We start from the raw sequence: 25,942 nt of genomic DNA on the forward strand, positions 1-25,942 counted from the left end.
ATTTGTATTTTAATGATCCACAGTTCTGTATTGATACAAAAAAAAATCACCTGCCAAAAATAGATGGTTATCAGAATGGAATCTCTCTTTGTAACTGGACTCTGAAAGAATATGGAATTACTTTATTGGATTTAGTATCTTTTGCTAAAATCTACTATCCTGTGTTGAATTTACTTTTGGGAGAACAATGTCTATACACTGCTCTTCTATCAATCTTTATTTTTCTTTCAAATTACCTTTTAAAATTCTACATTAATAAGCCTCAAAACGTAAATAAATTCTCCTGCCTGCACTTTAGATGCATAGGGAGAAACCTAGTAGAGGGAACTGACTGCTTACATTCAATCAGTTTGTTTCATGGCATATCTGTTCACAATATTAATTTTAAAGTTCCTCTGGTTTCATAGGAGATAAAAAATATTTCAAGAAAAAAATATATTTTGGCTCTTTTCTAGTATCTTCATACTCTACTACCAATGTGTTCAATCCTACTTCACACTTATGACAGACTGATCACTTTGACAGGTGAAACAGTACATAGCACCATGAAATTAGTATTATAGAAAGCAAACATATTGCGGTGTAAAACAACACTGACATGCTTTTAGTCTTTGCTGCAAAATTTTTAAAAGAAATGGAATCAGATAAACAATGTATTAAAAAAATACTGTTCTTTGAAAAAAGTGAATAAAAAAATTTCCGAAGAAAAACAAATATAAACTTACCTAAGGTAGGCCCTGGTCAGATCTTTCAGAACTCTACCAGTGCATGAGTTCATCCATAGAAAAGCAACTTAAAGGTAAAGATGTTTCATACAGCTCGCCTAGCTTTGCCTGAGTTAAGCTACTTTGAACATTCTGCCACTGAGACATACAGTCCCTACTTCCCTTTCTTTATCTCAGATTACTACTCCCCTTTTGAAATTTTCCCTACTTATTCTGTATCAGAATAGGCACACTCTAAACAAAGTTATCATCAATAGTTTGAAATGCTTGAAAAACTGCTATGAATCAAAATAAATAGGCATTAAAGGAACTGTGCTTTTTCTATTTACCAAAAAAAGTTATCTTTGCATTTTGAAAGAGGATGGGATGGTGGACATTTGAACATCAGTACCCTGAATTTCCTTCTATACATCTGCTGTATCAGCAGAAATACCAAGAACAATCTGAGAAATTAAACGACATAGTAGTATTTATGGATTCACTGGCTACTTTTTATAGCTGTCCAACTATCAGTTTAGACTTGTAGCTTGACAAACACAAAATAAGTCTTAGAATCATAGAGAATTAGGGTTGGAAGGGATCTCAGGAGGTCATCTAGTCCAGCCACCTGCTCAAAGCAGGACCATCCTCATCTTGGCTTTGTTGAGCCAGGCCTTAAAAGCCTCCAAGGATGGAGATTCCACCACCTCTCTCGGTAACCCACTCCAGTGCTTCACCACCCTCCTAGTAAGAAAGTTTTTCTTAATATCCAACCTAAATTTCCCTTGCTGAAACTTGAGACCATTGCTTCTTGTTCTGTCATCTGCCACCACTAAGAACAGTCTAACTCCATCCTCTTTGGAAGCCCTCTTCAGGTAGTTGAAGGCTATCAAATCCCCCCTCAGTCTTCTCTTCTGCAGACTAAATAAGCCCAGTTCCCTCAGCCTCTCCTCTTAAGTCCCGTGCCCCCGCCCTCTAACTATTTTTGTTGCCTTCTGCTGGACTGTCTCCAAATTGCCCACATCCTTTCTATAGTGGGGAACCCAAAACTGGACACAGTACTCCAGGTTTGGCTAATCTGTGCAGAATAGAGGTAACGAATTACTTCCCTCAATCTGCTGGCAATGTTCCTACTAATGCTGCCCAGTATACTGTTAACCTTCTTCACAACAAGGGCATACTGTTGACTCATATCCATCTCATTGTCCACTGTAACTCCAAGGTCCTTTTCTGCAGAGCTTAGTCAGTTGCTCTTCTGATAACAACTATCCCTTGAAGGAAAAGGAATTGGGAAAATAAAAAGAAATCCCACCAGTGATGGTGTACAAAGCTGAAGTATAAAGTTGGTCTAAAAAGTAATATGGTACCTTCAGCAACAGCTCTATGACTTCAGTGTGAACAAGACCATGTACTGGTTCTCCATTGATATGAGTAATCAGATCTCCAGCCTTTAGTCCTGCTTGATAAGCTGGGCTTCCTTCTTCTACATTCTGGAGATCAGGTAAAAAGAGAAAAGCTCTCATAAACAAAATGACTCTGGCTGCATACACAGTTTCGAATAACCCGGGAGAAATTGCCCAGGTTTATTCTCCTGGGTAAAGAGACTTGCCCAGAGGTGCATGTATAAACATTTGAATGCTGAGGCCCAGAAGAATGGAGAGCTTACAGTAATGACACTGTTCAGTCAGGGGTGGCCTGTGCATACATCTCAGCATGCTCTGCAGGCTCCCTTAATCCGATTCGTGACAGACTGCAGCAATGTATGCAGAAGCCCTGATTGGCTGATCCAGACTACTCAGGGTCAGCCTGTTTCTCTGCAACACAATGTGAAGATTGTGAAGGGGCATGTTCTGCAACACGTTGTCTCCCTTGTATTGGGAGGGGGATACTGGAGGACTATGTTCTCTTCTGAGCAAAGCTGCACCATGTATAGACACTTGCTCTCCCAGGAAAAACTCTCCCAAGAGTGATTAAACCCTGGTTGTTTCTGGATTAATTTTCTCCTGATGCAGTCAAAATTTTACTCTAGTCTAGGAAAAAAAGCCTGAACATCTATACAATCATAACTTCTCCTGAGAGAGCTACAACTGAATGTCTGTATGAGGTCTTGGTAATCCTTATTCTGTCAGTAAGCACTCTCTGTTTTAATGTAATAACTATCTCTTTTTGACGATGACTTTTTGACACTGAAAACAGCATTAGAGATCTTGCAGGACATAAAAAAATAATCATCCTACTAATTCCATCTTAATATTAACTTGTAAACACTATAACACTTGTAGAGAAGTGTTACAGTTCTTCTGGGGTCTACGCCTCATCTAAAGCCCACTGAAGCACTGTGATTATTTCACTAACATAAAGGAGCTTCAGATGGGGCCAGCTGTTACAGAGATACAGAACAGGTGAACAACTGACTCAGACTGAGAATTCAGGTAACTAAAGATAAGCAAAGTCCAAATCTAGAACATTTGTTTGAAAGAAAAGAAAGCTAACCATCCTTTATAGCATGGTGTAAAAAAAACCAAAAAAACAAACCCCCCAAAAAACAACTCATCCTTCCCTATGGGCTGGATAAGCATCCTTGAGGTGGTCTGCAGGTCAGACCAGGACTGACTCCCTAGGTCTTGGGTCCAGCCTGTGTGCCACATACAACATGAGCCAGCCCCTGGGTCCAGCACAGGGTGCACGCTGCCTACAGTGTGCAAGCTGGACCAGGCACTGCAGGCAGCACAGGAGGTTGGTTCAGAGCGCTGCACGCAGCCTGAACCCCAGAACCCAATGCAACACCAAGTCTAGCTCACGCACCACAGGCAACACATGCCCTGGGGGGCTGTATGCACAGCAAGGCCCTGGGCCAGCATGTACTTCGTGTGGTGTGTGGGGCTCAACTGGCTGTGCACACTGCATTGGCGCGTGCTCCACGTAGTGCCCTGCTGACTGGCCCCATGTGCTGGCTCTGACAGCTTCCACAGTGCAAAGTTACTGAAGAATAGAGAGAGAGAGATTTAAAATTAGAACAACAGGTCGTTCAAGTCATTTCCTTAATTTTAAATGTAATCTGCAGCCACTAAAGCCACGTCAATTCCATTAAAATCAACAACACCTGAAGGGCTAAAAATATTTGCAGTCATTTTAAATTTTAAGGTAGCGTATATTGAATATTATTTTTCTTAACTCCTTCAGCATACATGTGATTTGCACACGGCACTTCTGAAAACAAATAGGCTTCTTCAGAGAAGCTATGCTTTTAGGTGCAAGTGGCCCAAGTACAGGCACAGTGGGGGCGAGGAGTAGCTGTATTAGCCTCAGTATCAAAGTCATACATTGCAGCCATTTAATATAAATGTTCAAACCACAAGTAGCTGGCTACATTAAAGGTTCCCTACAAACCGTGAGTGAAAAAAAATACAAGAAACTAAATCTTTTTTAAGCTAGTTGAAATTTTTCTTTTACAACAGAAAATAGTCCCTTGTCTAACAAAGTGAATGGGTTGACAAAAGACAAGGAACAATCACTACTCTGTCTACTGGCCTAACTTGGACCTGTAGATACCAGAGAAAAATAAAAAAGAAATTCAGGACCAATAAAATATTGATTAAATTTCATACTTTTTTCTGTCCATGAACAAGACCATGAAAGAAAACTACAATATCCCCAGATCGATTCTAAATTATTTGCCCAATTTTAGATAAAATAATTGCTGTTGTACAACTTAGATAAATGATACTAACAATCAAACAGCAAATACAAATATTCAATAACCAAGATTCAGTCAGTAATTCATACGAGCTGGATGAGTTCTATACTGCACCAACTGGGTACAGAAACAATTGGACAGAAACAATATTGCATGATTAAAATGATTTGATTGATTGCAGTCACATGGTCACTTAATTATATAACCAACTGACACAGAACAAACTGCAAACTGTATAGCTAGGTGTACAAGTTGAAGTCCAATTTAAAAGTTCAAATGATTCATACTCAGCCAGGTGTTCAGACAGGATCTGTGCAAACGTCAGAGTCAGAGTGGGCTTGAAGTGGGGGTGACTGACTGTTGCTGCTCCATAGTGAACAGCAGCTCTTATGCATGATCCTACAGGGGACACTATTGTAACAAAGTGACTCTAACTTTAAACTTGCTTCACCCGGGGTCAAAGGTGGTGCGTTTCATCTTGAGCATGCAACTGATCAGAATGGCCACCACTGAGATAATGGGTACCCTGCCTATGAACCATTATCTGATGCAGTCTGAAATCTAACTGCAAAGCTTAGTTTTCAACTCTGGTATTAAGACATTGAGGAGAATTATTCTTACCCAAACAATATGGTGCACTGTGTAGATATCACTGTCTCCCACATAGACTCTGATTGCTCGGATTGTGAAGCCATACTTTTTTCCTGAACTGTGAATTACTATAGGTTGATGAGGACTTGCAGCAGCAATTGAGGATTCACGACTAGGAGATGAATCTCTGGAGGATGAAGGATCTGAAGAAAGGGAATGAGGGGACATAGGACTTCCCAAAGGAGAAATGCCAAACACATCTGGAACAGATGATCTTCCTGTTGGAACACATTTTGATTAATCACATGATCTCAAAACATTGAAAATATATAATATTAATATACAAGTTAAAATCTTATAACCGAAAATGTGGTAAATTTTGTCTAAATTGCTAAAAACTAGCTTCCAGGCAAACAAAACCCTCACTCCTTTAGTAGCAACATAAATATGACAATTGGAAGATATCTATCAAAATATTTTTTGTTTTTACCTTTTATTTAATATTAAGAACTCCTTAAAAGTTTGAAAATACAACTTTATCTTGGAGTGTATTTTTATTTACACCACATGCCTTATGTTATGGCTACTCTTGGGATATAAGCTGTTTTTATGATACTAGAAAATATTTCCTGAAGACTGAAAGAAAAAAAAAATCCTTAAATCCTTTTTCAACAAGCATGCAGAGAGGGAATTACATCAACTGCATCAGCATATGCATCTCCCAGATGCATACTTCCACTTGATAATGTCTATCAGCAATACAGAAAGCTTTCATACAGATAATTTGGGTTGGGTTCTAAGTTTTATGATGATTGCTATAAAACCAGTCATTTTAATTCCCACTTACACAAGTAACTCAACATTGTCTTAACAAACCACTATTATTTTCAGCCTGCTACTTCAGATAAGCTGAGTCTAAACCAGGAAACCTTTGCTGGCAGAGGAACACTGGTTATGGGTAACAGTTTTTAGAGGCAAATCTATGCTGGCAAAAGTTCATGTATAGTCACAGCATACCTGCAAAAAGGTACATTTGCAACGAAACAGAATATTTCATTTGCTGTACAGATCTAGCTTATCAGCTGTATTAGAAGAAAGCACTTTTTTGCTACATCTGTAGTATAGCATAACTATAGTGACAAAAGTTTTATACCTTGGCAGTGCCTCAGCTTGGATTTCATAGAATAACATTCCAATTAAAAGAAAAGTGTGATTTTATGTTTTTGAGTAGTAAAGTCAGTTTGCCTCATCTTTGGGCTATCAAATTATTTTTATGAGGAGTTAAAGAATGTCCAAACCACAACTAGAGTACAACCAATCACAGGATTTGCAGCACTAAATGCTAACTGACTGCAATTTACCTTGGTATCTGCTTCCTAATCTGGTTTAACATTTAATTTACCCTGTTTACACGTAGAATGCATTACAACCTTTCTACAAGCAGAAATACTGAATCATGGCCTTACTGGTACAGGACTCTAGCAAGAAAACATCCATACTCTTCAGACAAAGATCTTATTTGGACAGGTGGCATATATAAGGGGTAAACCTGAAAGCATGTGTGGGGTATTCATGATTTTTAATCCCAGCTATGACCCCAGCAAGGCATGTCATGCACTCTTCATCTGGACTTCTCCTTGTAAAATGCAGGTACCTTCTCTTCTCTCACAGATATGTTGTAAGGATTATAGTTAACGTTTGCACTGCACTATGCAACATCACAAGTATTCTTTTTACTCCCAAATAAGTGAATCTCCAGGCATTCAAACACCAGCAAAGTCTCCCTGCTTTAACTCAGACTATTTTCATCCTGAATTGCTCTATATTCATTACCAGTTAGTGGTTTGGCTGTGGGCTACAGCGAAGTTTACCCAGATTCTTTATTTTTCTAGAAAATGGGGAGAGAAGAAATGAACTGGTGCTTGGGTAAATCTTTGCAATCATGGTGGATGGGTTGGCTTTGCCTTCCTCTGGGGATTTGTATACGAATACCATACTCTTGTACATGTATTTTTACAACTGGGCGAACAGGACAGATGGGAGTCCTTTATTTACATTCTTTGCCATTTCCAAGGTAAGCAAGCACAATACTTCAGCAAGTACACAATACTGCCTTAATCTGATGACAGATTACTGCCTTAATCTGATGACAATGAATTTTCCTGAAGTTATTGCCAAAACCATCTTCCCTATTTGCAGAGCATGTGCCATTTGCATGTTACCAAGATAATCAAATATCATGCCTAAAACAGATGTATCCACACTTCAGAACTGAGAACCTCTCTCTGCAACTTCAGAAGAGTTAAGAATTTAAGTGTTACCTACTACAGAGAAGAGATAGCTGTCAATATGGATCTGGATTCTGGACCCTCCAAAAGTAAGGGGAGTTTCAGATCAGATTTCACTTTTTTCTTTAGGTTAATGATTAAATATTCAATTGGTGACATGGAAGTTATTTTTTCCTTGCTTCTGGCATGCAAGCCAAACCAAAACATGGAACAACCCCCCACAATTAACTCTGACAACAACTCAAGCTTGCAGGTTAAAAATGACTGAGACAGAGTCCATTCCAGACTCTCAAAGTGCAATAGAGTATTCAGGAATAATGACATACTACAAGATTCATCCCTACCTCCTGGGATCATGAGGGACAAAGCACTTGCAGAGAGGGACTTTGTGACTTTTCCCGAGATTTTCTTTTTCTCTGTGCTTTCTAATCGCTGACGAGCCATGTGAGAAGCAGTTTCGCTGGACGGCTTTGAGGAATTATCTGTACTGTCCACACTCTCAATTCTTGCATTTATCTGATCTAAGTGCTCTGAAAAACTGCCAACTGTACAAAGAAGAAGGGATAAACACATTGAGGGAAACTGGGGGGGTGAGGGAGGAGAAACAATACAGTTGTAAGGTGGAATTTTTCTCTCTGCCAACAAGTTCATACAATGTTAGAGGAAAATTAAAAGCAAATGGAAAAGAACAGAAATTTCATCAAGGTTAACAAGGTAAGGAGAAGCACTAGGGACTGAGATGGGTTTGCATCAATGGCATAATTAGAAATACAAATAAAATCTGTTACGTGTTTTGTAGCTCAGCAACATACATTTAGAGGACTTAGCTAAGCATATTTTGCAAGTGAATACCCACTCAAGTCAATAAGGCTAGGGACAGACATTACACATAAACTGGTTTAATTGATCAGAAACTGGTTTAAACCTGTAACAAAGCAGATGTTCAGGGCACAGAAACTGGTTTGAAAGTGGCTGAAGCCAGTTTGAGATAAACCTGGTTGAATGTAGTATCAAACTTAACTGATATGGGTCAAACCGGCTTATGCAATGTCTGTCCCAGACCCCTTGCTGGTTTAAGATAAACCAGACTCCTCCAGCATCCCGGCATGCATTATGGGCTGGGCAGGGCTCTCTACTCCACAGCAGAGCTGGCCCCTCCCCTCTGCTCACTGGCTGCAGCTCTGGCAGAGACTACAAGCTACTCCCCACCACCCCTCACCACTCCCTGCTAAGCAGAAATTCCCCCCTCCCCTCTGTCTTGCTGAGAGGTGTCTGTGTATTAGCTAACAGACCACATGCTGACTACGGTCCATGCTGTGGCAGATGGGACAAAGGAAGAATCAACCGGTAGCTGGTAATGTCCCTTGTTGTTTTCTTAATAGGGTGATAAACACTTATCAACTCCCTGCTGGATTGCTCCCCCCCCTCGCGTGTGTTCCCCGGGGGGGGGGGGGGGAGGCCCTCCCTAATCAAAGCATCCTGCCAGGGCCTGGCCACACTCCCCTCAGCTCAGCACTGTAGAAAGGGAGGGCTGCTCTAGCATCCCTGACTTCTTGCCTGAGCCACTGCAGACATGTACCTGCATGCCTGGGATGTCTGTGCAGTAGGGCTGTGCGAAACTTCACTGGATATTTCGTTTCGATGCTGTTTCGACTTTTTTCAAGCTCGAAACAGCAAAATTGAAATGAAGCAAAGGGCTCGAAACAGCCTCAAAACAAAATGAAGCCAGCTGAAATATTTTGAAAGTTTTGAAACGTTTCGAATTTCGAAGCAGCCAGGTAGTGGGAAGAACGGGAGAGCCAGGGCTGTGCTCCGAGCAGCTCTGTAGCCCCACGCGGCTCAGCCTGGTGTGGAGCACAGCCCTGGTTCTCCCCACCTCCTGCCTCCAGGCTGCAATCCATGGGGCTGGTGGAGCCGACTGGAGTGCAGTACCAGCTCTGCCTGCCTCCCACTGATGGGCTGTGCTCCAATCGACTTCGCCAGCCCCATGGAGCCCAGCCCAGGAGGCAGGCAGAGCTGGCACTGCACTCCATCTCCCGTCACTGGGCTCAGTTCCACGTGGCTGCGAACCACTGGGAGCTGAGCCCGGTGGCAAGAGGCGGAACGCAGCCCTGGTGCTGCTGATTCCCCCCACTGGGTTGAGTTCCACGGGGCTGCAAGCTGCTGCAAGCTGAGCCTAGTGGAGGGAGGCAGAGCACACCCTGGTGCTGCTCTGATTCCCCCCCACCGGGCTCAGTTCCACAGGGCTGCAAGCCACTGGGAGCTGAACCTGGGTGGAGGGAGGTGGAGTGTAGCCCTAGCGCTGTGCTTCGATTCCCCCCGTGGACTCAGTTCCACAGGGTTATGAACCATTGGAAGCAGAGCTGGGTGGGAAAGGTGGAGCGCAGCCTCAGTGTTGCTCCTGGATCACAGGAGGCTGGTGCTGCCAAAGGGGGTTAGAGGCAGCACCGACCTTCCCAGTGCTGACTGCAGCCTATGGGCGAAACATCAAAACAGCACTGAAACACCAAAAGAGTTTTGATGAAACAAAATGGAACAGTGCTTTCAAAATTAAACGAAACTCGAAACGAAGCACTGTTCCGTTGAAACATTGAAAAGGAAGTCACAGTGGAATGATGCTGTTTTTGCACAGTCCTACTGTGTAGTTACAAAGTGATTTCACCTAGCCAGGTTAGACTAACCTGCAAAGATTGAATCAATTCAGGCTCAGGCTTTTTGAATGTCTGTCCCTACCCAGGTAGATTTGACTATGAATGCAACGCTACATATCTCTCTACCAGTTTCTCTACTTTCCCTTTCCCTTCCCCCCACCCTGGGGGAAATAAAAACAACACCCCATGTGCAAGCACTAAAATGGCATGCATTATTCCATTTTTTAATATGTATTTTCACTTTTTTCTTCACCAAGAACGGGAGTAGTACCAGACTCATCAGTATAGTGATACCCTGCATGATTTATGATACAATAATACCATCAGAGACACTACTAAAGGTGGAGACAGAAAAGCACTTAAATAAAAATGGGAAAGACCTCACATCAGCTGACTCATCTGCCAGGGACCAGTTCAAATGTTCAGTAATATATACAGGAAGGTTTTGTGACCTTATGGGATAGACAAGAATGGTTTATCTATTTTCCTTAAAGGGACAGCAAAAAGAAGCCAATAATTCCTTCATATCACAGAATAGCCTACTGGCCAGCATTTTGTAGAATAAACAGAAGTTATTTTCTAATTTAGCTAGTATTTGCATATACAAGGGAACAAAAGAAAGCAAGCAGATATTTTGAATTATGCCTAACTATTGGTGTGCTCATTACTATAATCACAACACATTCCTGACTGTGACCTCACAAGTGCATATATACACAAAAACATACACATCTGCCCCCCACAGTGGTCCTAATAACCATGCTTTAACTTCTGAAGCTTCATTACAAGGAAGAGCAACTGTTAAAAAAATGTTAAAAAAACATTTAAAATGTTTACATATGGAAAAATATTGCAATATGGAAAAAATGTGGAGGGAACAAAGAGATGTACTCTATGCAACACTCTACTAGATATCAAGCTAGTCTGATTTCCACATGGAAAGGACAGCTTTACCAAGTTTGAAAGACAGACTAAAAGCTGATTTAATGATTAAAAATGTTATGGGGCATCACTGTTTAAACAACAGCTATGGAGGTCAATCAGGAAAAAAGATTAGATAATTATTGCAATTGTGGTATTCTTAGAAATTGCAGGATTGAATACACAAGTGATCAGAGTGCCCTATATATCCACAGAACCATGGCAACACGGACATAGGCTTCATAAGTCTCCTGGTACTTTCCTGCCACCTGACTGGATGGGTCTAGACAAGGGCCAAAAGGCAGTCAATCTCCATGGACCATTCATTATTTTATTTATCTACAAATGTCCCAACAGGGGTGATAGAGTAATGACAGATTTTGACATTTGCTGCAGTACTTGCATCTTTCCAGTAGGTACTAATATGAAAGCTTATCACTCTGGACATCTTAGGATGATGTACTTTAAGTCAGGTCAGAACTGTGGGACGAGAAAGCTAAATACAGAATGTACATTGGCTTCCTAACATAACTGGCAGTAAATTAGGGGATCCTTACCTGACAATGTCGAGCTGCTGATGGTACTGGCTGGAGTGGTGACCTCCAGCTCATCTTGACCATGTTCCTCATTTGCAAATGTAGCCTTTTCTTGCTCTTCTCGGGATTCTCCCAAGCAGGTGGTTTCATCTTGATCTGCTTCAGCTGATATGGCCAGTTTTGGAAGAAAACCTGAACCATGTTGCTGTCTAGTGCTTTCAGTATCCGAGGAGTTGGATGTAGACAGCTGTTGCCTGAATTCAAAATAGCATTTGCACAATTCATATTTGAAGTCTTTTTACAGAACAATACTAGTGAAGGCAAACAGTAGTGGGGCTGGCCTGCCACCACCAGGGAAGTGGAACTTGGCCTGTCTTTGCCAACTGCTCCTACTTACGTTTCCGAATACTCTGAACTCCAGCTTAAAGATTCCACACAGGGCAAGGTTGCATTTTTTGTTTTCTCTCCTGTGTCTTCCTTTTCTTCATTTTGATTTTGACTTGCACGATCTATGCTACTAAAAACCTATTGCATAAAAAAGCAACATATTACTGACACATATTTGATTTAAAAAGATTTTCAGGAAAATCTCTCATACAGGACTCTGTATGCTCTAAATGTTAATGCAGTTCCCTAGAGCTTCAACTTCAACTATCACAAGTCTTTTCGAATTTCTAGGAGTTTGTGCTCTTAAGGTGCTTTTCAATTCTGTTTTCTTGGCTCCTCAGCTACAGGGTCATGAATAACATCTCTGTTATGAATTCAGCAGCTTCTCTCCCCATTCCACTGTATCAACTATGAGCCCGCAAACAAAATCTGTAGGTGCTTAAGGGGTTATAGGTCAAAGGATCAATGCACCATTTAGATTACTTCTTAACCATGAAGTCAATCAAAAAAGACCCACTAATTTAATGGTCACCAGTCAAGTGTGGAAAGCAGAAAAATGAATTTGAATCAAGTGTGAAGATGAGGATAAATTACTTGGGTTAAAGATTTAGAAAAAATAAATTCTCATCATAAAATGCAGCTGTTTGTATAGCTGACAAACTGCCTATAGAGACTGCCAGCTGTATGTACTACAGCCTCCGAGTCACAGCTACTCTTACATACAATAACAAAATGGCAACTTTCAAGATATTGAGCTACTCCTGTGGGTTTATTTCTTTGGAAAGGATAGAAACCATCTCCAAAGAGCCAGAACCATTCTTCGCTGTCTGAATCAGTCATGCTGCTGAGTCAAGACAGCATTCACATTGAACAAAACCAGCAAGTCCTCCAATTCTTTCCTCCACATTAGAGCAGTCTGTCAGAGGGAGCATTACATAGCACAGGCTTACAAAAGTATATATCAGGATAGGTGATTTTTAAACTACCTTTCCTTTTACTGACTAAGATTCTACTTAATCTTTTTTTAAACCATTTTTGAGGAAGGCTTACAGTAACAATTTATATTAATAGGATTTTTTTGACAATCGTTGCTGGTTACCATTTAGGATTAAAAGCCTGTTTTATTAGACATTTGTTTTCTCAACCCGTTATAACCTCCTGATTTTTCCTGCACATTTTCCAAAGGTTGCCGTCAACTTCTAATTGCCAAGTCCTAATATTCCCTCTCTCTCTCTTACTATCTCATCTTTTTTGGACTCCCAAGTTTGCCACCAGTTTCTCACATCCAAAATGTAAACCTCAATCTGCATATCTCCATAAAAATGTGGACAAACCATATTCCCCTCTACCAATCATGCACATTTTTCTTTTTGTATACCCCATCTAATAGTTCATCTCTGCCTTAACTCTTAAGATTATAAACTCAGCTGAGACAGAACTTTTTTCTATGCAGTTGCCTTTAAGGCACCTTAACGCTGCTAGCGAAAAATACAGCCCCCCCCCCCCCCCAAAAACAAACAAACAAACAACCAACCTAACTGATAGGGAAGTGTCCTTCAGGATTTAATAGAAAGAAATCTTTCTAAAGCATCTTTTGAAACATACTACATCTTCTACAGGAGAGCTCACTAACTTTACAGAAAGGCTATATTTGCTATTACATTCCCAAAGATCCTAGAGCGACTGCAACAGACTCCTTATTACATTTGGATTGAACACTACTGGTTTCATTCTTATTAAACTCCACTGAACTGCACCATAATTGAATAATGTGTCAACCCTTCCCTTGCACAAATCGGTCCTTTTCAAACCCCAAAAGTAACAGAGTGTGTTTGTGTACAAACTGCATACTAAACAAATGCAAAGCCTTTACTTACTTTTGAAAATCTATGGGAACAGGAGGAAAACTGCCTTATCTCCAAATTAAAATCTTCATCATTTGTATCATCTTCTTCTTCAGTTTCCATATGGTGATATTTCTCAGAACGAGCTACAGAAAAGGGAAAGAAATGTTTTGAACTTATCACAGAATATCAGATGCCAAGATTTAATGTTAATTAAAAGGGTAATTTTATTTTTAAAGATTAGCTCTTCTAAAATGTCAGGTTGGCAGTGAGATCCTGAAGCTTCCAATGGTTCTGATAAAGAGGATTTTCAGTGCACAGCAAGTAAAAGAAAGAATCAAAGACAATTAATAATTATATCATTTCCTCCTCAAATTAAATCATTAGTTTTGTATAATATAATACATACTGTCAAAGTAACTTGTGTCATCTTCAGATTCCAGCTGTGGAATGAATTCTGCTTTCTGTCTCAGCAGACTATTCCAGTCTAGGCTACGAAAGAACTGGTGCTGTTTTACTTCATACGCACCACCTGAGGGAGCCAGAGAAAAACCATCTGAGTGATTGCTAAACAAAACAACTTCTGTTAATTCCAAGCTAACTCCTTGTTAAAGGAATATACTAATTAGCATGGAAAAGCACAGGCAACACTGCAGTCTAGCATGTCAAAGATGAAAAATCTGTTTCTACTATCACAGATGAATACATTTGTGTCATAGGATTATATTGGGGGGGTGGGCTTTGTATTTCCATTATTTCTACCAACAAAGCTAATTACTACCTGTTGAATATATATTAGCCTGAAACTTGGCGCACAGTATTGTTTGCCAAGACGTAGATCACTACACATATCTTGCAACAAATAGAGGATATTTTAACTTCAGAATTCCTTTGGTCTAATATGGTTAACTTTTAAGAAGTCTTTTTTGGAATTTGTAGAACAATAATACACAATTCCACTGGACTTTCAGTATAATTGAGCTTCCTATGAATCACTCTCTACTTACCATGCATTTCAAATAAAATTAATCTATTTTTGATTTAGGAACAGCCATAAAACTAACTTTGCAATATCTGGAATTTCTGTCCTTTCCCAAGTAATGTACTGAGAAACATAAGGATTATTTTGAATAACAGATGGATCAGTAAACGATGCACTCTCTTATAACTTTTTTCATTTTTATCTCTCAAAATTACTTTTTACAAAGTCATAAACTCCATTACATTCATTTAAATACTCGCCAAAAACTTCTCTCTCTCTCTCTCTCTCTCTCTCTCTCTATATATATATATATATAATGCCTGTTTAAAAAGTGGGATTTGGGAAAGAAATGGAAACAATAAGATAATTTCAGGACTGACTGTCTTGGTTGTGAAGAAAGGCAATCAAAGATGTTAAGTAAGAGGTGGATTGACTCATTTCTATACCAAAAATTTACCTCCAACCAATACCAATGAAAAATTTACAAAAGCACATCCCTACCTGTATTCCTGAAATAAAGCCCAAAACACATCTAACTCTATGAAACCAGCTCATAAGAAGAGAGGCAATCAGATGTGAACTTCCCAACTTAGATAATTTTGTGTCATGTTTTAACATTATTGAGACGCATTTCTTATATTTCTCTCATTTTCCATCTTCTATGGAAAGGTTTTAGAATATCTATTCATTTCCTTCCACCCCTGACTAAGCCTTTCCAGTCTCTTGGGTAAATGTGCAATTACATATTTTCATGGAACATTATTCAGCAGCTAAACATGTATTAAATGCATAGGGCTGGCATTTGAAATGTGTGTCAAAGCCAGGTGATAAACTGCAGCCTTTCCCAGGACTCCTGTGGGACCCATCACATTGCAGCCACTGTTTTTGTGAGCTGCTTTTGACACTCAAAAGCTTAGGTTTAGTTTTTAAATATCCCTCTGTGCTTCACAAGCAGTTGCAGGATTCCCCTCTTCAGATTGTCAAGTCTTAAGAGACCAAGAATAGTTGAAGAAATAAACCAGTAAATAAATTGAGCAGATGTTACATGTGGAGGCACTGACCATTACAGTATTTATGCCTAATTCAAGCCAATTCACTACTCAACGAGGCACAGAATCTACCAGTGACTGTCTCTCTCTTTCATGGAATAGTGACTTGGCCATAAACACTATACTTATTGTGAAGAAAGATTGGGCAATGAAATGACAGTACCTGAAATAAGGCCATTAAAGGGAATAGAGTGCAATGCTAATTCTGACTTTTCAGACTCTTACTTACAGGAATGCCCTTTGTATGGGACGGTCCACAGCTATGCTGGTCCCAGGAGGAAGCATATGGAGGAACTATGAGTCATAATTCCTTTGCTGCAGCAACTTTGCTCACTGGGGATGTGTTATAAGCACAGGATGGCAGCAATCCTCAGTACATCACACCCCATGCTAGCAGCTGCACCAGAGACAGGGAGCAGAGGAGGCACACAAGATCTCAAATTTGGCCCACTCACCCACCCACCTATTTACAGAGTGATAGGAATGGAGCCTCTATTCTTATTTGTACTTTAACTCCCCCCACAGCAGGACCCAAGATCTGAGAAGCTCTAATGCGGACACAAAAGAACCAGGATTTGGGTCACGTTCTTAGCCACCTGCATGGTTGTGTTAAGACCAGTCTCAATATAGTCCTTAGTATTAGATTTAAAATTTCCCTCTATAAAAATGCAAATCAACAATGGGCAAATAGACCCAACCTCTACTATAATCATGGGGCTACTTTGTATCATGATAACCAGTACCATCACATTATTCACTTGTGTTCCCAAGGCTATCTCCAGTCATCTACTGTTCTGGTCTTATACTCAGACTACAAGTTGTTTGGGGGCAGGAGCTGTTTGTTCTTTTGTATGACGCCTAACAAAACAGGTCCTGGCCTGTAACTGCGGCTGACTGACACATGCTATGACACTACAAATAATAAAACAATGGTATTCTCTACTCCTGCCTGTCACTCAAAGTTGCAACCCCGAACATAAATTCAAATAACAAAAATACTCTGCTCTTGATGGACGCCATTTTACTGTTAACCAATGCAGGTTTGGCTGCAGTTAACGTCATGTGCCAACTTCTTTACTTAGAATGAGCTGAGAGCAGTGCTGAGGAGAGCTAGAAAGCCCACAGAACAAAAGCAAGCAGCTTCTCTTGTCACTGTTCTCCATTTATTTCCTTTAAACTTGTGTACTTCCTATTTTATTCTTTTTCATGCAAAGGCAACAGCACTGAATGAAAGCGATAAGAGAAATCATAATCCAACCTCAGGCAGTCTTTTGTGAGTAATTAGTTCAAGTACTAGCTAATCACCCTCCAGTCTGAAGAAGCTAATTTGCCAGGGCAGAGAACTGATGTCAGGAAGTGGTTATTTTGATTTACCTCACAACTTCCACATTTAAGTTATTTAACAGTCCTTTGTTTCTGTGTGGGTAACAGTTCCTGGCACTAGACACACTGCCTTCAAGAGAAACTTCTGTTTTATTTATTGAGACAAGATAAGGGGAGACAATGCAAGCTTCATGAGAATGGTGCAAGATGACAAAAAACACATTGTTAAAATATGTCACCCTACTGTACTGCTGCTCGGAATCAGCAAAAAAGCAAACCAAACCAGCAAAATGCACTCTTGCTATAATGAGTTGCCATCATGTTGCACACATTGACAGATGTTTCCTGGGCAAAGCAAAACAAACAAAAAAAAGCAAACAAAAACCTCATCATGTTCAATGTGGAAGCTATTTCTAGCATATTAGCAAAATTAAAAACATTGCCCCAGACCTGTTCCCAATCTCTCCAGAGGATTTTGCCTGAGCAGTAGAGTAATCAGATCCTGAGCATCTGGAGGAGGTGCTTCATCCTTTTCAGGCCAGTTGATCTCATCTAGCAGAAAAGAAAGTAGCTTGTATTACTTATTTTTGTCCAGTACCATAAAGGACACTGTTTATTCACAGTACAGCACCTTTCCAGTCATCTTACACAGAACAGTAGTTAAGCTGTATTTTATTTGTAACAAAAAAACCTTTCGACTCAAATGCAATACAACCCTCTTCTAAACTAAACCATACAATAATCATGGTGTTTACCTGTGAAGCAGCAAGCCTTACCCCCAAACAGCACTTCATAGCAAGAAGCAGTACTGCTTTAGTCCTGGCTGCTGTTTACAGAACACTACGGCTGAAGCACACTCTATGCACTGTTCCTTTCTCTCTGAACAATCATTATGCTTTAAATCCTAGTCCTGTTCCTTGGGAACTGCTGATAAGACGGATACAATTGGCCTGATCCCGCAGCCATTGCTCACATCTGTAATCCTTTACTAATGCTATAAGAGATTCATTGAAGTCATTACTCACATGACTGAGGTCTGTGGGATTCAACACTAGATTTAACAAGATACAAGCCAATGTGGTTGTTTTTATAGAGATTTTTCACTGAAAATACCCTATCAATTTACTACCACTAACCTGCCTATTACAAAAACCATGTCCACACCCTGGCAAGTTAGACCTAAACTTTGTAGTCATGCTCTTGGATTCCATAAAAGACAGCCTGGAAATACTGCTAAAACCTCATTTAAATTACATAATGGAAATCTGCAAAATGCTTCAGTAGGAAAAGGAGCACTACAATAAGCAAAAGTAAACTATAGGTACATAGAGATGAAACAATTATACCAACTTAAAAGGGGGGGACGGGACTTAGGGCACTTATACACATATGATTTCATGCTGCAATGTGCTGGAGATCTGGCGTATTGGAGCAGACTTGATTAATGGAGTCTGCTTTGCATGTGAGCTGACACTTACCGCACTGTGTCGCTTTCAGTTGTATAAGCGGCGAAATGCAAGTCAGCGTGGTGAAAATGTTGGTGGCGTGCTTTTGAACTAAAACACCTTTGATGCGTTTTAGTTCAAAAGCAGACTGCCACCATTTTCTGTGCACTGACGCACATTTCGCCACTTATACAACTACATGTGTTGCATGAGTGTCAAGTCACCACTTTTTAATTCAGGTAATTTGTTCAGTCTGTCCATATCATATGATGTTTATGTCTATATGATGTAGAATGAATGCTGTACCTCCATAACTGGTACATCATCACTTCTTTTATAAACACACTGAACAAGTTCTCTGGGAGAAGCTAGAGGGCAAGGGATAATTGGGACTTCAAGCACCTGAAGATTTATGGGAAGCAGTTTGGGATCATATGTAAACTGTATTAGTTACTTTTTTCAATTAAACTCAGGTGTGATAGTCCTTCAGCTTTCCCACAATGGGATTGTAGCCACAACAGTATCAATGGGAGTTTTGCCATTAACTCCAGTGTGATTGAGATTTCATCCACAGAGAAAAGAGCATACATCTTTCTCAGAGATCATGAATGACTGGTGCCTCCCAAGACTGGCGGAGTCCCATCTGTAGTCAGCAGTGTGCAGGGACTGTCCATAGATGCCAGCGGCGATGGCGGTGGAAGGGGTGGCAAGCAGCAAGTGGGGACCACCTGCAGACACCGGTGGTGACATCAGCGGCAAAGTGGGGAGGAGGTGGCAAGGGCAAGTGGCGACCGCCCTCAAAAGCCAGCAACAGCTTCGGTGGTGGCCAATCTCTGATAGGGCATGTGCCCCCCCTATGTGTCACCTATGTCAGGGATTTGAGTCTATAACAATTCCCATGACAGCTGAAAACCAGAGGAACTGTGCATTTCAGGACCTCTCTTTGCCAGAACAATTATTTTCTTGTAGGTATTACCAGTAAAAATGACTGCAGTAAATTAATTACTATTAAAAAGAAAAGAAAAAAATAACAGAGAATGTCAAAATCAAGTTAAAAGAACAAACAAAAATCACAACAGTGTGGAAAATGTGACCAAACTTGCACATACTCCTGTGAATAATCAATGCAAAGACCTAGGGAGTACTCATATGCCTAAAGTTATTCATGTGCATCTGCTGGATCAGTGAATACATTTTAACATGTGGCAATTTAAATTAAAAAAAAATAAGGTGATGTGGAAAATAACATTTCCAAAGTGCATATTTTTAATTTGGTCATTAATATTAGCTGAAATTTGTGGCAAAAAAGTCTGCCTAAAGAGGCATACATATACACCCGTATACACATGCATGTCTGGAAATGCAATAAAAACATGAGTTATTTCCATGTTTGTTTGCCTGCAGCTTCTAATGCAGTTTAAAATAAAACATGAATATGCATTGCAGCTGTAAGGCATCAAGAATAAAGCTAGCATTTGCTGATTGTGTTAATTAAACAGTTGATTCCCCTTGCCACTCAGGCGTTGGTGTATCACATCAGAAAACAGCATGGTTATAAATCCATAAACAGCTAGGGTATTGTATAAAGAGGTCACATACTGCAGGCAACCCACAAATCCACTTCATGAAAGTTTACAAACATTGTTTGGCTTAAGAAGTCAAAGATAGTGAACTCCATTATGATGCTAGAACATTGCCTCACAAGACAAATGTGATTTTCCCCCCCATTTTAGATGGTGGTTTTTCTAAGCATAATGTAAAATGGACTGGGGAACATTCAGTAACAGAGGTGTCATTCTGGTAAACTTTTGGCATAAACAGTGGCCATCTACTTCTATGCATCTGGAAAATTTATGGAAACAGCAGGTAGGATAGTAAAAGATTCTGTTTAATTATCATTTAGTTTTGCCACTAGCTGCATAACAATACTTAGGGTCAGCTTGCAGGTTAAGATCTAAAGGTTATTGAATTTTAAATGAAAGAAGAACAGCTGTTACAGAAATAACAGTATCCTATAACAACCACCAAAGAAATCATTAACAATCTGTGAATTGAATTTGTTTCCTTCTCTTTTCCATTATTTATTATTCGGGAGACATTTGTTTTAGGGTTTTACTACATTTTTGTTAATTTCTTCATTGTGCCACTAGGCATTTTCTCATTTACGCAAATGAATTCCACATTAACCTTTTCTTCTCTGGTACAATTTTTAATTAGATACTGGAAAAGACCATCTCATAGTCAATTAGACTGTCGAACCATTAATAATTCTTTTCTTTCTACCTACACTATTATAACATTTTAAATACACTAGTAATTTTATAAACAAGTTCAGTTTTAAATCCAAATTCTATTCCTTTCATTTGGATGATATACCCTATATCACTGTGATTTTTTATTATTATTATTAGTTTGGACAGAAACTAATTTAAAATGCTAGCTTAGTGGGAAATTCTTAAATATTTTTTTCAACATTAAATGGATTGTTTCAACAGGCTGCGTGATATTTACCACTGATTACTTGTCCAAATAGCTCTTCCGGTGTATCTCCAAAGAATGGTACACACCCAACAAGAAATTCATAAAGAATGATTCCCATGGCCCACCAGTCCACAGGTTTGCCATAACCCTGCCTTAGTATCACTTCTGGCGCTATATATTCTGGTGTGCCACAGACCTAGAAATGAGAAAAAATATTTATAACGAAATCTACTATTAGTCATTGAATTTCCCATTAATTCTCTGCATTTAACAATACCTTATAAAACCATAAAGAAACAAATTTTGAGCAAATGAAGCTGTGATGGCCCAAGAAATATGTGAGGGGCAAGAATTTTTGTGGGTGCTAACTTTCATTGGACCAACTTCATGGTTTGGATAAACTTAGCTAAGTTTTAAGGCATCGCACTACCTTTCCTCATGTCTTAAATTTTTGCCATAAACTTTGTGGAATGGTTTATGTTGTTCAGCTTGTAATTCATCTGATGTTTTCAAATGCTGTATAGAGCAAAACCATCCAAAAGTAGGTATGAGAAATGCATTTGACAGAAAATCCTTTTATACAAGTAGATTTGTCTGTAAACCCAGAAGTTAATTACAGGAATTGTTTTGTTTACTCTACATCTATCTCTATTTTTACATAAAAATTGTGATGGTTTTACCTTAAGTAACTTTTACAGTGAACAGATTGTGGGCAAATGGTAATGAGGCATGCTTAAAGGGAAATGGGCCATAGCTGAGATGTTAGCACCCGCGATTGTACAACGCATCATGAGTTCTGCAAGTACTCTGCTGAGACTCCTGAATTCCTTATAAAAACAGTTCTCCATTTGTCTCTCTCACATCCTCACTTGCACACAATTAGATCGTTCATCTTATTAATAGACCATAATGTGTGTGCATTGGGAGGGGGGAGCAGGGGACTTGGAATGATCTGTACCACAGCAATAAAAGATTATTCTTAAACAGATATCTGAAAGACCACTGCAGAAATAATAATGGCTTAATGTAATATTATGTTATATCCCATTGGTAAATATGTAATCTCTTAGTGTAATAGTAAAAAAAAAAAAAAAGAAAAGAAAAAAAGTACCTTACCTGTTTGTCAAGAAACTCTCTAGCATCCTTCTCAATGTGTCCCTCATAAAGATTGGTAGTCAGGCTCATTAGCCCTACCTTAGAAAGCCCAAAGTCTGTAAGCTTTATATGTCCCATGGATGTTACCAATAAACTGCAAATTAGAAGGACAGTAAATTACTAATGACAGGATTGAATTCAACATTGCATTTCTATTTATTACAGTCACAACACTGTAGTAGTATTGCAAAACAGCATTGCAAAACTATACAAAACAAAAAATGGACTAACTATACATGCATCCTGTGGAGCTGTCAAATACCGACACACAAATAATAATTATTAGATTTATACAAACTGCTTATCCCTCCTAGAACATTTAACTTCTTTTAAAATATCCTAAGAGGAAAAATTATAAGGCTGCAAAGAAGAATGATGTAGCATGTTTTGGACAAGTAGGAATAGCAAGCGTTCTGGAATACGTTAAAATAGATTTGGATTTAAAAATGGAAACAAGATAGGTGTGAGCATTTTCTGTCTTGAACTGTGTCACTTACTTTAAGAGGGGAAGAATAAAAAAGATAGATAACTGATGCTACACTGGTAATGAGCAAACTACCAGGTGGGTATTTTGATTCAAACACATATGGAATTCATATGCATTTCTGAAAAGGTGACAAGGAAAACGTCAGTAGAAGAAACAGCAGGTACAGTCTTTATTTCAGCCACCTGCTGTAATGTAACTCATGCTTACAGAAGGCATGAAGTATTACATTCCCCAAACACTGCCAGAATATGACAGAAGGGTGAGATTTCCCATTTAACATTGACCTCATATTTTTCATGTTTTGCATTGCAGAGAGACCTTGCTCTCTTTGACCAGATCTTATTATCCTTCATTTCAGCCTCCAGAATACATATATTATTCCTAAGCTCTTCTTACAGCCTCTTGCAACTGAAAGGATAGTTAAGAAACATTCTATATAATTATAGATATAAAAACTCCTACTCAAATAACAGCAAACTTATGTAAAAATTCTGAATACATTTGACAACACTCACAATAAAAAAATCAATTTCCTAGAAAGCAAATTACATTTTTCATATTTTCTCTGGCTACTTTTCATACAAAATGTCCTTGTGGTTATATTTTATGTACATACTTGTCTGGTTTCAAATCCCTGTGTACAATTCCATAATTATGGAGGTACTCCAAGGCTAAAACAGTCTCTGCAAAGTACATCCTTGCCATGTCTACAGGTAAAGGACCCATATTCTTCATCAAGGTAGCACAGTCTCCACCTGCATAAACATAACACATATTCCGGACAGTATTTTAAGGTATGCAGAAATAAGAAAACATGCTGCAAATGTAAGCATGTGTTGATTTCTAGGAATTACTGCTTCTTCTATAAGGAGAGCAAACATTTACTCTATACCATCAAACCAACTGTGTGCTCAAACACGTATTTTTGCTTTTGCACAGCTACTTCCTGAACCATTTCATTTTAAGTTCACCATGTAAAATATTCTTTTATAAGCTGGTATGGGTTTTGTTTTATTTTGTTCTTTTTTTTTTTTTTTTTGAAAGAACAGACATTAGAAACTAGTGTTGAGCAAGCATAAAGATATGACATGAAACTATCCTATATGCTGAATATGTTCTCAAGGATTTTTTTTTCTGCTTATTTTTGGTTTGCTAACTTAATGCTCTTATGATTTTTGTCTATCAATTTACGTACCTATGTGGCCCCATTCACCCTGGTATATCTGATTGCCACTGATTCTATCTGATAAGTTTATCCTCATGATATCCCTCTGATATAAGTATATATCATTATGCCCATCCCACAGATGGTTGAGACACAGAGATTAATTATGAACACAACGGATGTCTGCGGTGGAGACTAACATGAATCTGGGTATCCTACATTTGTTTCTCCCTATTGCTCTACCTACTGAAGAGGTTCTTTCTACTGTGTGTAAGAGGCTCTTAAAAGATATATTTTTGAAATTTTAAGCTCATTACTGCAGATCATTTCCAGATACAGCCAAACCAATTAGCAAAAATTTCAAGCAACAACATTTCATAACTTTGTCATAATTTGCAGCCCTGTTTCTGATGCTAGGACATTTATGACTACAAACCATAACTAACTTATTCAAAGAACATTTATTTCCCTTTATAGTTGCAGTATGAGCTTTTTACGGGCAATCACTAGGAGATAATGACTGGGAATGAAGCCATCTCATCGCTGGATTTAGATCCTAAGTGTATATTGCCAGCATGCAGAGTACACACAGAGGGGCCTTTTGTAATGTAAATACTGTGGGGGTTGATTTTTCTTTCTTGATGCTTAAAAACCCTCTTCTTCCCACTGTAAAGAGAACAAACATTGTACCTTCCACATACTCCATGACCATACATAAATGGCGTCTAGTTTCAAAAGAGCAGTACATGCTGACGACAAATGGATTTTCTGCAAATGTCAGAATATCACGCTCAACAAAGGCCTGCTGAATCTGGTTTCGGAGAATGAGATTCTGCCTGTTAATCTTCTTCATGGCGAATCTCTGTCTGGTTTCTTTATGCCGCACAAAATAAACCGCGCTGAAAGGGTCAAAACAACAGGAGTTAGAAAAAAAAAGAGTTGGTGAACAGAAGTACATTATACTAAATATATAAAAAGAACATTATTAACAAATCTTTCCATTTTAGTATGTATCCAATATTCTGTATTGTTTCATACCTAAGATGAAGATTCAGTTAAAGCATTTACCACATATCTTTATAAAATAAAAACCAACATCCGAAACAAATAGAGCAAAAGCTCCCAGCTCAAATAGATATTGGGTGTTTACATTTACAGACTTGTGTAGACAAATAGTTGTGGCACAACACAATACTTCTGACAAATGCCTGTTCTTTAAGTATATGTCACAGTTATGACTCAGACTCCATTTCAAGGGATTTTCTGATAAGTCATGGGCCTTTCATGAGGGTTTCATATGTGAAATGCACAAGAGAGTAAGAGATGTTGACTGGGAAGCTACCTCTTTTGAGAGTTGTAAAATGCCCCACCTGATATCACTGTTTCTCCCCAATATCAGCATTTACTACTATGAGGCCATATCAACAATGGTGATCCTATGAAATGAGATTATTGCGGTAACTGCCTGAGATGGGTAGAAATCCCACTGTGGCAATGATAGGGCTTCCTGTAATCTGCATTGGGAGTTGCAGGCTAGAAGCACAGCTAAAGGAAAACATCAGCTGGAAAAACTCATTGCTTTCAGGGTTTGATAAAAGGGATCACACATTCCAGTGCTAATCCCTGCCATGGAGCACTGACATAGGACATAGTTTGTAAACTTCCTAAGAAGCCAGGGAGGCCCACAAGAGAAAAAATAATTGCATAACAAAAACTGAAAGAGTCTACATTGTGCCTCACTTCTTCTGGAGACAGAGTTTCCTCATGAGAGAGTTCTCTTATTGATTTGAATGTTTTTCATTAATCCTTTCAATTGTCTCCCCAGGTGCTGCTGCCATTTCAGGGCAGGGCAAGTGAAAGACTCATAAGGAAACTAAGAGAAAAACACAAGTCAATCTACACCCTTTGTGCATCCTACAAAGTCTCACTCCCTGTATACCTCACCCAAAATGGTTTAAAGAACCGAGTTATTCAACTTTCCAGTCCGTTCTCCTCCCTGATCCCTTCTTACTTTTCTTCCTCAATCTGTTCCCACCCCTCCCTGATATTTACGTTTGTTCTCTAACCCCCACATTCCCTTTGGTTCTCAAAGGGGTCTCAGCCTTTCCCTTTCTTCAGAACACTCTTGTTCTTCCTCTCCCCCTGGTTTTGCAGCCAATTCCTTTCCCAATATCGGCTTTTCTTTTTTTCTTTATTTTTTTTTTCTGTTTTTTTTTACTTTGACCTGTTCCTTTTT

At 39.2% G+C, this 25,942-nt stretch overlaps 1 protein-coding gene across 3 annotated transcripts in view; it reads right to left on the reverse strand.

Moving 5' to 3' along the window:
- Positions 1-25,942, reverse strand: part of MAST4 (microtubule associated serine/threonine kinase family member 4) — a 153,668-nt gene that overhangs the window by 8,901 nt on the left and 118,825 nt on the right. For 2 of the 3 annotated variants that reach the window (XM_025201389.1, XM_025201390.1), the window contains 13 exons: positions 24,397-24,605; positions 23,158-23,296; positions 22,016-22,148; positions 20,930-21,095; positions 17,424-17,525; positions 14,029-14,151; positions 13,653-13,765; positions 11,786-11,913; positions 11,410-11,642; positions 7,625-7,825; positions 5,023-5,270; positions 2,072-2,194; positions 51-101 (listed from right to left, as the gene is read on the reverse strand). In XM_025201389.1, coding sequence (XP_025057174.1) covers positions 51-101; positions 2,072-2,194; positions 5,023-5,270; positions 7,625-7,825; positions 11,410-11,642; positions 11,786-11,913; positions 13,653-13,765; positions 14,029-14,151; positions 17,424-17,525; positions 20,930-21,095; positions 22,016-22,148; positions 23,158-23,296; positions 24,397-24,605 — 1,969 coding nt within the window. The remainder of the gene's footprint in view (positions 1-50; positions 102-2,071; positions 2,195-5,022; positions 5,271-7,624; positions 7,826-11,409; positions 11,643-11,785; positions 11,914-13,652; positions 13,766-14,028; positions 14,152-17,423; positions 17,526-20,929; positions 21,096-22,015; positions 22,149-23,157; positions 23,297-24,396; positions 24,606-25,942) is intronic. The other variant, XM_014518884.2, reaches the window with a different exon arrangement.

The sequence above is a fragment of the Alligator sinensis genome, unplaced genomic scaffold (assembly GCF_000455745.1).
Source record: "Alligator sinensis unplaced genomic scaffold, ASM45574v1 scaffold159_2, whole genome shotgun sequence".
Classification (NCBI taxonomy): domain Eukaryota; kingdom Metazoa; phylum Chordata; order Crocodylia; family Alligatoridae; genus Alligator; species Alligator sinensis.